The following is a 13,067-nucleotide window of genomic DNA, read 5'->3' as shown; positions in this document are numbered from 1 at the left end:
CCTGAAGGGTGAGGAGCGGGTTGGTGTGTCCCGTCAGAGAATAGTGTGCGCGGAGGGGAGGGGGCCAGAGCTCAGCGAGGGAGTGTTCCCCACGCAGCTGAGAGGGCGTTTGAGGAGCAGCAATGCCTGCTGGACAGGCAAAGCCATTAGATTTCACGATGTCATTTTCCCTTGTAGTTCCAGGCATTTACCAAATGGCTGAATTGTTGGCGCATACAGAAAGCTCTTTAATAGGGTTGACTCGTGCACAGGCAGAGAAACCAGACCGTGCCCACAGCATGGTGAAGGGGCACACGCAGTAAAGGTTTCTTCCGTGTGTGCTTACGACTAAAGATCGGTTTCATTTTTTAAAATATATTTTTATTGATTTCAGAGAGGGAGAGGGAGAGGGAGAGAAACATCAATGATGAGAGAGAATCATTGATTGGCATGCACCACAACCCAGGCAGGTGCCCTGATGGGAATCGAACCGTGACCTTCTGGTCCACTGAGCCACGCTGGCCGGGCGAGATTGCTTTCATTTTAAATCATTCCCCCTTCCGGAACAGTTTTCTAGCAAGACAGTGCAATGTACCAATTTTATTTTTTCCCAAAAGAATTTATTGAGCCATTCTGTTTGCAAGGGCCCCAAGCTAGTACTTTATATTCTTTATCTTATTTAAGGAAAAAGCCACGTTCCTGTCATCAAGGACCTGACAATCCATCTGCAAAGTCAGAATTATGTTCAAATTAGGGATAAGTTGAAAATACAATAACCAGACTAGGCACCAACCCGTGAGGGGATGCCGTGCAGGTGCCCGGGGCAGCCGGCTCTGGCTGTACCGAGTGCCCGCGGGAGCACTCCGGGGCGCCCCTGACCGCAGCCCCGGAAGGTGAGGGGTTCAGCCACAGGAAACCTGGCGGGGGGCGGGAGGGAGAGCATCCTCAGATGGTCAGAGTTTAATATGATGCATTTCCTGATACCCAGAACTTCATCTAAACATCTTCAAAAATACGCCGAACTTGACTGCTTGCATGTAAGATGGGATGTTTTATGAATGGAAGGTATGACATCACCTGTGAAAAGTAATGTTCACTCCCGGAGTGTGTACCATTTGGGTGTTTAGGGAACTTGAGTTTGGCATACCTGGCACTTTCAGCGGGGCCTCTTCGGGTCTGATCAGGTGTTGTTTTTAGAGCAAAACGTTTGTCTTCCTCAGCAGTACACTCCACTGACCAGCGTTACATCACCAAAACTTACCCTCTGCGTCAGGCTTCCTCAGTGTCTGCTCTTGGGACATGTGGGGCCAGGGATTGTGTCCCGGGCGTGGTGGTGCTCCACAGCATTCCCAGCGTCCCCACAAGATGCTAGTGACACCCTCCCCTCCAGCGTCATAACCAAGATGTCTCCAGACCTCTCCAGATGTCCTGGGGTGGGGGGTGGCGAGGGATGCAGTCATTCTTGGTGGAGAACCGCTGGTCTAAGTGAAATTCGAGGGACTCAGAGTCCATTTCTGCAAATGTTATAGTTGCTGCTTTTCCTTCCTGTGAGGTAGAACTGGGAGTGACTGCTTTTTTTCTCTTTTTTTTGTTAACACACAAATGTCCGTAGAGCGCTCTTCCCCGGTGAGAAGGGGAGGGTGGCGGCTGTGGTCAGGCACTGGGGCTTGGAGCCTGGTTGCCTGGCTGGGACTCCCAGATCTGCCTCCGTTTAGAAATGTGACTTTGGCCAGTTTACTGAAACCTGTCTGAGCCTCAGTTTTCTCTTGTAAAATGGGACTAAGAGTAGTACCTCCCATCCAGCTGTTGGGAAGATGCCATCTCAGTCACATGAACATTTGATGGACAGACAGATGGCTGGGTGGATAGAAGGGAGGTCAATTTGGTTTTCTCAACGCCTATAATCTGGCGCATTTCTATTTTTGTGGTTCTTCAGGAGGCAAACCAGGTCCACTAACTGGCTCATGAACAGCATATTCGTCAAATGTAACTCTTTTTTAATGAAAAAAGAATAAACCAACGATACCATGATTGGTTTTCTTCGGGTCATCGCAGAGGGTGGCCCTGTGTGAGTCACTGATGTCAGTCACACACTGCAGCCGTGACCAGCCCAGAGTTAGGCATTTCTCGGTGGATTTGCAGTTAAATGATTAACCTGTGTTGTAAGTGCTATTATAGTGGAACCTCGGTTCTCGAACGTCTCCCATCTGGAACAGTCCGCTTCTCAACCTGACAACCCTTCCATGCTGATCCCTTACGATCAGGGACGCATCTCTCGGAGACAAACAACGGAGAGAAGGCGCGAATCAGTCAGTTCGCCGTTACAATCTCAGGCTGGTGTGCTGTGAACGTTTTCATGGTATTTTTTGCTTTTGTTGCTGCTTACAATTATTGTTAAATTTTCATTTTTTACTGTACATTTCCTTATTGTTAAATTTTCATTGACATTTCATATCCTTTTTGTTTTTAAAGTGTTTATAGATTAAACAGTACATTAGACATGTACGGTATAAAAGCAAGGTTAAAATGGAATCATTTGAGGGCCTGGAATGGATTAATTCAATTTACATTTCTAATGGGAAAAAAACGATTGGTTTTGCAAAAGCCTTCCAGAATGAATTAACTCCGAGAAACGAGGTTCCACTGTATATGTATTTTTTAAAAGCCTCGGTGACATCTTTCCTGTCCGTGCCTAGTGTTAAACCTTTGGGTGGTGTCTGCTTTCAGTTTGTCAAGATCCAGAAAGACAGTTTGATCCGCTCTGTCCAAAGGCTTTTTCTCGGTCTTTCCAAACCCAGGAGGCCCCTGTGACCGGCGGCAGGTGCACTCCTCAGCATTTCTGTACCTGCCGGGGCACGCTCCCGTACTGAGCACCCCGACAGGAGGGAGGTGGCGTCTCCCTGGGGCGGAGGCGTGCCTTGACCCACTCCCCCCTCCTCCTCTGTGACCTCCATGTTGCCGGATCAGTGAACACATTTCCTACCTAGAGGGTGTGTTCAGAAACCACTGATAAAATCAACAGAAATACAGCAGTTTTTACAGAAACTCACAGAATTGGAAGCCTGAGTGATACAGGTGTGTCAACAGAATAACTTGGCCGCTTCTCACCAGCGGACAGGCAGCTTTGGGACCCAGACAGCTGTTTCTCGTTCTATGTCTGCTGCTCAGTGGCCATCCTCCATCTCATAAAGCCATGATCAAATTCGGGAATTGGGCTGAGGGGCCTTCGAGCAATACAGGTAGCTTTTTCACTTACCACATGTTTGTTCTGAGCCAAGCACTGGGCTAAGGTCTCAGAAACATAATCTCACTGAACCTTCCAATAACCCTCTGAGGCAGGCGCTGTTGGTCCCACTTTATAGATAAGAAAACTGAGACTCGGGAAACTTAAGCAACTTGCCAGATAAAATACAAGTGGTGGGCCGGCCAGCGTGGCTCAGGGGTTGAGTGTTGACCTATGAACCAGGAGGTTACGGTTGGATTCCAGTCAGGGCACAGGCCCCGTTTGTGGCTCAATCCCCAGTGTGGGGGCATGCAGGAGGCAGCCAATCAATGATTCTCGCTCATCATTGATGTTTCTATCGCTCTCTCCCTCTCCCTTCCTCTCTGAAATCAATAAAAATATATTTATTTTTTAAAAAAACACAATTGGTGGAACCAGAATGCAAACCAAGGCAGACTGACTTGGTCCCATTGGTTCAGGTGAGCCCCACGAGAGAGGGGGCCTGGCCATCATTCGCCAACAAGAACGGAACCGCTCACATAGAAGGCGGACAGAAATACTCGCTGATCCAAGAAGAATGAGTAAATGATCCACAAGCCACTATCGTGTGGTCACTGCGGCTCCTGAACGTCCCTGTGCTTTCCTGTAGTCTTCCTTTCCAGTTTGACAGTAATTTCAGGCATAGGGAACCATCGAGATTGTGGGGTGGGAATGGGGTAGAGGTGATTTCTTCTGGTTCTTTAAGTTTACAGTAATTGGTTGTAGATTTTAAGAAAATGGCTTAAGCATTCAACCCATGCATTTCATTAAATGAAGGGTAGTAGTAATCATGGTGGCTAATTATTCTGAAACCATCAGCTTCCTTTACATCTGAGGATTATTGTGATCACATTTTGCATGCGTTCTCAAATAGGGTTTGACTGCTTTGGTTTTGTGTCAGTTTTTAGATTTTGTGTCACTTCCTTTTGTAAGGCAGGATGCTACTGACCTTAGGATGTGTCCTCTTCCTGCTGTAGCTTTTTGATGATCTCTTTGTTAATAGCGTTGTTCTTTTTGCTCCTCTTTCCCTTTTCCTATTTTTCCTGTCTATTTGTTTTTCAGTCTCAAAGTTAACCCCAGCTATTAGTTCCTTAGTTGTCATCTAATTCCTTCCTTTGAGGCTGAAGGGCACAATTGATCATTCTAGAAAGTTGGAAGGCCTTACATGTAGCTTTATTTCTGTCATATAATTATTTCCACCATAGCTTCCCAAGAAAGCACAGCTTCTAACTTATAGCTACTAGTGAGTGTCAAAGAATATATCCAATAATAAATATAATAAATGATGGTTAGTATGCTTGTTTAATGAGCACTATAAAGCAGTCTAGTTTCATACTCTTAACTTTGTGTTGCAAGGCAAACAAAACCCAGTTTTTCTTTTAAAGCTCTGAGAATGGTAATTTTGGCTTGGACTAGATATTGTGTTCAATTTTAATATGAAAGTTTCAAATGTGTTTGTGTATACACACATGTGCATAAATAATATATATAATAATCTTGTCCTACCCTTAAGACATCATGCCTGGTAACAGTCCTACCCTCTATGGGCACCAAATGTTGCACATGATAGAAAATTGGTTCCTTCCGCCTTTGAGCTCTGGCCTCTCCTCGAATGCGGGCTAGTTCCTCTGGGCCCCTCACATTTCCGGTGACTTCCTAGTGGAGTGCTGCCTCCTGCACGAGCGATTCTCAGGGGCGGCCACCCAGTCAGGTCAGCCTGGGGGACGTTTCTTTGACCAGTTTCCCCTTCTGCTTCCACTGGTCTGCAATCTCCGCGTGATTTTGACGGCGGTGTGGAGGGGCTCTGATTTATCCTTTAAGGAAAACAGTGGCAGAAAGGAAGGGAATGAAAATGAGTCAGTTGCCTGCTGCGTGCCGGCGCTGCCCGGGGAGTGCTGACTGGGCGATTGACCGTCCCGTAAATGAGCCATCCGCCTCAGCTCCATCGCCGTTTGCCGCTTCATCTGCCTTTCGGAGATCAGGAGCACAAATGTCATATAAAGGCACACGGGAAGAATGATTTCAGAAATTTCAAAAGAACACTAGCCTGTTTCCAGCTGCCAGCTGGCTCTAGGGCGGCTACAACTGGAAGCATTTTCCTAACACCCCAGTCATTGATCAGAATCATTGTGATAATAGTGTCTGAAATAGAGGCCTCTGAATGCTTAGGAGGTGGACATGCACTCTTGCCTAAAGTAGACTGGCCTATGTTCGTTTTATGTAAGCATATTATTTTAATTTGAGAAATGTTCATTTCTTTTATTTTTTTAAAACACACAGTACTAAGAAAATGACAACACCTTCATAACCACTTAAATGGACGATTACTAATATGTTGTCATATTTACTTCATCTTGATTTAATAATAAAAGAAGTAAAATATTACTGGTAATGTAGTTTCCTGTACCCCTCACCCCTTGTACATTCCGCCATCCCCACCCTAGGGGCAACCACTGTCACAAATTAAGTTTGTCATCCCAAGTCGCTCGCACTGCACAGCCATGAAATCACTTTTTGCATAAACTTGTAAGGTTTCAGGTAGGGAAGTGGCCTGCTTGCCCTGGATGCAGGGACGGGCTGGAGGGAGGCAAGGCACTGGGATTTGAGCTGGTGAGGGCTGGGGGCGGGGTGGCTGGCAGATCGGGTTTCAGCCGGCCTGGTTTTCATGTGTGTGGGAATGGACGCCAAGGGAAAGCCAGCTGCGCCGCGCTGTGGCTCTTCCTGCAGAACCTGTTGGTGCCCCGGTGAGTAACCAGGTAGAAATGGCTCCCGGGCCGCTCGGCTGACGTCTACCTGCGCCCAGAGCCCCTCACTCCCCAGGACGATCGTCTGCATCCACACTGTCCCCCCATTAAAGCCGAGTCTCTCTCCGGGAAAGTCTGCCGGTGAGAACTTTGTCTCTCCCGCCGGGCGGTCTCCGTCGGCAGAAGGAGGGGAACTGGGAGGTGTCCCCAGATAAGAGTGGCTGATGTCTGCCAGCCGCGAGGCGGCCGTGGGAGGCTCGCTGTGTGAAACTGAGTCACGCCTAAGTCTTATGAAACTCGGCTCAGACTCACCGGGCTGCTGTCCGGGAGGGAGGTGGAAAGAGCCCGAGGGTTTCCCTCGCGTTTCTGTCCCATTTCTGGAACTTCTGGATTAAAAGAAATGAAAGCCTCAAGTCCATGGACCTTTTAGGAGATCGGTATGTAGCTTCCAGCTTTCACTGGTCACTTCCGCCGGGGCGAGGGCTGGAGCCGGCGCCGGTGTGCTCAGGGCTGGCGGGCTTCGCTGTCTGGGACTGCGGGTCTCGTCGGAACCCTTCTGTCTCCTGTTTGAACACTTGGGGCTGCGTGTGGGCAGGACCCTTAGATCATGCTGTTCTCACATGAGCTGACATGTCTGTGAACACCTTGGTTCCTGTGCTTCAGGAAATGGTTCTACTGATAGTGCGCTGCAGAGAGGTTATTTAGGTCATTAAAATGCTCTTTGAAGGCTCTTTGAATGTCTGTTAAAAACCTAGCCGAAGTCTAACAATGGAATGAAATCACTGTGCTATTATTTCCCTAATAATCAAGACTGGGGTCGGAGTAGAGGAACTCTGTGAAGCCTAAGAGACAAGACGAGGCTCGGGCTACACAAGGGCTAGCTGAGGGCCAGGGCTTTCAAAGGCACGTTGCTGGGGGCGCCTCTTCTCCAGAAACGGCTCCGGGGCGCATTAGAGCGCCAGAGTGGGAATGTGGAAGTTACAGCCCGGAGGCTCCCTCCGGCTCAGACGCCAAAGGGCTCCGAGCCTTCACCCCCACCCCGCCCCGCCTCCGGTTCCTGGCTTCTGCCCCGTTTAGGGGAACGCTTGTGGGCAAGAAAAAGGTGGTGGAGGAGCTCCCTGCTTGGGGCTCTGGGCTACTTTCACTTTGCTTTCCTTTGAAGTTTACTCTGTGGTCTTCCTGAACCGCCCAGTCCCTTCGACTACCTTTCCACTTAGATGTGAATCAGCATCTCTGATCAGGAGGCATGCTTACCGGAACCCAGGAGGTTCCTTACCTGCTCGCATTCCGTGAGTCACAGGGGAACTAGCATGCGTGTTCCCCCGCTGCACAGTTTTATTGTTCAAGGAAGAGTTGGTGGAAATTCCTGTCAGGAGGAGGAATAAAATGGGCTCAGGCCGTAGTTGGTTTGTAGAAAGACTGCATCACATGTTAGTGTGCCTCCTTGATTATTTTTTATTAAGCTGATTTCTAGATGCAGTAAAATTTCACATAAACTAAAGCTATGTGTGTTTTTGTGTTTTCTTAATTTATTAGCTATTCCAGTGGAAACAGCTGGAGAACTTATATTTCCGTGAGAAAAAATTTGCTGTTGAAGTTCACGATCCACGGAGGTGAGGGTCCCAGCTTTCCCTCTGCTTGGTCCTGGTGGCTTCTGAGTAATGCTACGGGCATTCACGTGCAGTTTTTGCGTGGATGTGTGTTTATTTCTCCGGGGTCTGTCCCTGGGAGTGGAGCTGCTGAGTGAAGGGCTGACTCTTTAACCTTTGGAGGAACAGCCCGGAGGGTTAGCAGCGGCTACACCATTTTCCGTTCACACCAGCAGTGTATATGGGTCCGTTTTCGCCACATCCTCCCTAGCACTTGTTATTTTCAGCCGAGTTGTTCTTTAACAGCCGTCCTTGTGGTGGGAAGCGGCATTTTCCTCATGACTGATGATGGCTGAGCATCTCTTCATGTGCTCATTGGCCATTTGCATGTCTCTGTTCAGATCCCTTGCTCATTTTAAAACTGAGTATTCCTGGTCACTTTAAAAGACAGCTGCCAAGTGATCGACATTAATTAAAGTCAGGACTGTGGTTTCTCCAAACTGACACATTTATGGGTATTTGGAGGACACAGGGATGGGGGAAACAGCCCTTAACAAAAAGATGACCTGAATTCCTACAAATGAACGTTGGTCCCTTTCTCCCTCCCCTCCCCATCCTTCCTTCTCCCACCCTGTCCTCTCAAGCAGCCCTCTGGACCAGGTTTGGACCTGGGTACCCTCAGGCAGTATCGTTATGTCTGTCCTCTGATACTGTCCGAGTCAGACAAGTCCATCTAATCCTCGATGCTCTTTCCCCTGAGGAAGGTGCTGATCCCCAGGTCTCTGTCTTTAAAATATTACCCCATTTACTCCCGACTGCTTGTGGTGGTTTTAGCTAAGTGGTTTTAGTACAGCTTCAAACTTGACTAATCCTTATCTGCCTTGGATTGTGTGCATGCATTTTTTAACACACTAGATTTGCAGAGAGTTATTGCCTAGGTGTGATGGGCTTTGTCATAAAAGGAGGAGATCAGAGCCCTGTCAGCATAGTGTGGCGGCAGAAAAACGGCGAAGGAGATGCGCTGTTACGTTACTCACGGGAAGCAGTTCATGCTGTGCTGGGTCAGGAGCCAGGGATCTGAGTGCTTTTCTTCATCTTCAGGATTTCGGTGTCAAGAAGGACCTTTGGGCAAAGTGGCCTCTTTGTGCAAACCTGGTATGCACACTCTTCGCTCATCAAGTCCATCTGGGTGATGGCCATCAGTCAGCACCAGTTTTACTTGGACCGGAAGCAAAGCAAAGTAAGTGACTAGACGAGGTTCTGTGAGAATAAGCTCCTGCCGCTCATTTGCTTTCTGTTTAAAAGACAAGCATTCTCAGAAAAGATGAAAGCACATCGGTTTTTGTTCTTTTAGGGTTTTTTTTTTTTAAACCTTACTACCAACTGTTTTAATTTTTCTTATATTTAAAAAATGAGCAATATATAACCCAATTCAAAAGTTGTACGATTTCCCCTGGTTGGGTGGCTCAGTTGGTTGGAGCATCGTCCCATACACCAGAAGTCATGGGTTTGATTCCCAGGCAGGGCACATACCTAGTTTGCAGAGTCCATCTCCAGTGTGGCTTGTATGGGAGGCAACCGATCAATGTCTCTCTCTCTCTCTCTCTCTCTCTCTCTCTCTCTCTCTCTCTCTCTCTCTCTCTCTTCCCCCCTCCCCTAAAAATCAATAAAAATAGCCCTAGCTGGTTTGGCTCAGTGAATAGAGCGTAAGCCTATGGACTAAAGGGTCCCAGGTTCGATTCCAGTCAAGGGTACATTCCATGGTTTGCGGGCTCAATCCCCATGGAGGGCATGCAGGAGGCAGCTGATCACTGATTCTCTCTCTTCGTTGATGTTTCTATCTCTCTCTCCATCTCCCTTCCTCTCTGAAATCAATAAAAAAATATTTTTTAAACATCAATGAAAATATGTCTTTGGGTGAGGATTTAAAAAAATTGTGTGTAGTGTATACTGGTAATGTTTTAAAGTTAATGATTGAACTACACTATAACAAAGAATCGTGCATCCTTATTAATATGTTTTAGCTACAAAGCCTAAGTCTTGTTTTTTCGGAAGAGTGTCATTTTGGTATATGTATAAAAATTCTAAATTGTCCTCCATGTTGACATTTTTATTTTATAGCAATTTAATCATTAATTTGAAAGAGGCTTAATTGAGTGAATTTCATCACAATGCTGTATACCTTTTAGGCAAAAATTCCTTCAGCCAGAAGTTTAGACGATATCGCGATGGATTTGACGGAGACGGGAGCCCCGAGGACCTCCAAACTGGTCACTCTGGAGGCAAAAAGCCAGTTCATTATGGCCAGCAATGGCAGCTTAATCTCCTCAGGTAACCGCTGGGGTTAGAGAGGGGGCAGGCAATCTTTAGTTTATTTCATTTTTGTTGTTGTAAGCCACTTTTAAATGCATCTTCTAACCCATTATTTTGGGAATAAATAAGCATATCAAAATTACAGTATGCCGAAGTTTTTAATAAAAATCTTAAACTGATTTCAGAAAGTATAAAGTTAAATTATAGTCAGGTTGCATAACTAACACCAGATGTAGAGACACTGAGTGCCTAGGGGCGGCTTAAAAGGACATTTTCTCCCGATAAATTCCATCAGCTTCTTATTCCTCCCAAGAAATCCTGGAACCTTTTATCACTAAGTATTCACTAAAATGCATTTTCCCATTAAAATCCCACTGTCAACTTGTGCATCTGGAGCACAGAATATTCCTTTGCCTTGCTCGCTTGCTTTCTAAAAGAACATTCTAAGCAGCTGTCTCAAGGAACACCTCACCGGCTCAGAAAAGTTACTTTTGTCCTTGGGTGTGTCTAAGACATTAAGCGTTTTATTACTGCTTCGAAAATGACTGAGCCAAAACGCAGAAGGCACATTTCATTATCAGGCTCCGTTGGATGCCCAGGAGCATGAGAAATGTTCTCCAGTTTCCTTTTATTATGTTCACAAACAGGGAGAAAAGAAATAAACTATCTAATAGCAGGTTTGGCTTAAAAATCCTTTGTCCTTTAAAAAGGAAGGAAACATCGCTTGGATAAACCTTCCCTCCCCCACTTCCAATTCCCCCAGGTTCTCAAGACTCGGAAGTTAGTGAGGAGCAAAAGAGAGAGAAAATCCTGGAACTCAAGAAGAAGGAAAAGCTGTTGCAAGAAAAGCTCCTGAAAAAAGTCGAGGAGCTTAAGAAGATCTGTTTGCGGGAGGCTGTGAGTGTCTTCTGTGCGGGGGGGCTCTTCAGATGGTATTTGACAGCTCTGGCCAGTGTCCATCATCCTGTCGGCTCTGTTCTGTTCCGCAGGAGCTCACAGGCAAAATGCCAAAGGAGTACCCGCTGGGCATCGGCGAGAAACCTCCTCAGGTCAGAAGGCGTGTGGGCACCGCGTTCAAACTAGATGACAACTTGCTCCCCAGTGAAGAGGTATGAGCACCAGCCCCCGCTCGTACCCCCGCGTTTCTGTGAACAGAGGCAGAGCAGCCGTCTGCTGAGTGTGGTCCACTCGGGCCTTCGGTTTTGAGTCACTGCTGCGCTTTTATCTCACCAGTTGGAAGTGATAATATAGACCAAATTGAATTCCTTCTTTTATGCACAGCTCGGTTAAAATTGTTATTACTCCTCCAAACACAGAGAGCCCTCATCAAACCCCAAGTGTTCATAAACTGAGAAACATGAGAATTAAGAACGCTGACATTAGACTCTTCCACTGAAAACTAAGCAGCGGCCTTTGGCAAATACTTTTCCCTCCTTCAAGTCTTAATTCTCAGGTCTCAGTTTTCTCATCTACAAAATGGGGGTGCAGTGATTGTTTGCCCTCCAAGGGAGGCAAGGAGGATTCAATGAGGTAGTACGTGTTCAGCACGCAGGTATAGCAAAGTCCACAGATTTGTTAGCCAATATGGAATGTGCTTTCTCATTGCATGTTTTCATGTGGCCTTACTCGTGTTTCTTATAGAAATTTACCCATCTTGACTTTAGAAAATGATTGCAGTTTCCATCAATAATAGAGTGAGCTTTGCTATTTATTGAGTGCTCACTGTATACCCAGCTCTGCACTAAGAATGCACATATACTTGTGTTACTTTCATTTTACAATAAAAAGAATCATTAAAAAATTAAGCAGTGTGCCTGGGGTCCTACAGCCAGGAACCACCAGAGAAAGGAATCAAACCCAAATTGATGTCTGTAAAGCTATGCCTGTGAAAACAACATTCTGCATCTGTGACTCTTGGGTTAAGAGTCCCTTCTTGGAAAATATGACCTTTACCCACCAACTGAATGGATGAAAGGCCATTCCCTTCTTTGAACGGGAAAGAGGGTGAGAAGTTGATGTAAACGGATGAGGAAAGTTTTGAGGCTACCTGTGCAGTGAAACAGGGAGATTTTATGCCCGGAGAGCATCTGGTTGGAGAATGCACGAGAAGTCTGACTCCGTGCCAGTACGTGTGAGAGTGAGCGAGTGTCCACAGAAATAAAACAGCATCGTTGTGTAAATGCAGGACCCTGCTTTGCAAGAGCTGGAGAGCAATTTCCTAATACAGCAAAAGCTGGTGGAAGCTGCAAAGAAACTTGCCAATGAGCCAGACCTGTGTAAAACCGTGAAGAAAAAACGAAAGCAAGATTACACGGATGCAGTGAGAAAGCTCCAGGAGATTGAAAACGCGATAAATGAATACCGAATCAGGTGTGGGAAGAAGCCGGCCCAGAAAGGGACAGGTACCTTACCAGGTCAGTAACAAGTCAAGTTTTTTTGTCCCATTGCCAAGACTCTTGATGGTATGTAGCATTTCCAAATCAGTTCACTGGTGAGAGAAAAGAAAAAACAGGAATAAAAGTAACTTTCCTGGGATAAAAATGGTTTGGAATTTCAGTCTTACAAGTATGTAAACCTGGTTTTCAGTGACATTCTCACTGTTGTAATAATACTATATTATTACGTCGCTTTCATTTTGGGGATGAAAGAGCTTTTACTACAATATTAGTTCGCAGTAAGACAGATTCACCTTTAACTGAGCTGATGGCATTGCAAGATACTCATTTGACAACTCAAGGAGTAAGAGAGCTGGGTCTACCCAGTAGTTTCCCAAAGGTTTTAAGGTCGCAGACCATACAGTTTTTTAAGGACCTATACAACTTATGTGGCTAGGAAAGAGTTCTCACAATTACTGTCATTATGGAGGCTACTTGAAGATACAGGTAAATGTTCATACTATAACAGGAAATGCAGGAAGGCAAGCTACAAAATTGTCACTGCAGCATACTCCCAACATTATATAATTACTAGAGGCCCAGTACACGAATTCGTACACAGGTGGGCTCTGGCCGGCCTGGCCCCAATTGGCTGATCAGGGCCAGGCCTGTCAGGAGGAGGGGCCGTGGAAGGTTGGCTGGCTGGCCCACCCCCCATTGGGCCAGTTCACTGGCCACAGTGGGCATCATAGCAACTGGTCATTCTGGTCATTACGGTGTTCCAGTCACTGGCTTTTTATATATA

At 46.4% G+C, this 13,067-nt stretch overlaps 1 protein-coding gene across 5 annotated transcripts in view; it reads left to right on the top strand.

Moving 5' to 3' along the window:
• Nucleotides 1-13,067, top strand: part of FRMD4B (FERM domain containing 4B) — a 336,244-nt gene that overhangs the window by 306,372 nt on the left and 16,805 nt on the right. For all 5 annotated transcript variants that reach the window (XM_079795693.1, XM_079795691.1, XM_079795692.1 and 2 more), the window contains 6 exons: nucleotides 7,522-7,598; nucleotides 8,676-8,814; nucleotides 9,764-9,905; nucleotides 10,651-10,784; nucleotides 10,877-10,996; nucleotides 12,073-12,301. In XM_079795693.1, coding sequence (XP_079651819.1) covers nucleotides 7,522-7,598; nucleotides 8,676-8,814; nucleotides 9,764-9,905; nucleotides 10,651-10,784; nucleotides 10,877-10,996; nucleotides 12,073-12,301 — 841 coding nt within the window. The remainder of the gene's footprint in view (nucleotides 1-7,521; nucleotides 7,599-8,675; nucleotides 8,815-9,763; nucleotides 9,906-10,650; nucleotides 10,785-10,876; nucleotides 10,997-12,072; nucleotides 12,302-13,067) is intronic.

This window comes from Cnephaeus nilssonii, assembly GCF_951640355.1.
Source record: "Cnephaeus nilssonii genome assembly, chromosome: 17".
Lineage (NCBI taxonomy): Eukaryota > Metazoa > Chordata > Mammalia > Chiroptera > Vespertilionidae > Cnephaeus > Cnephaeus nilssonii.
This window is presented reverse-complemented; position numbering and strand designations above follow the sequence as displayed.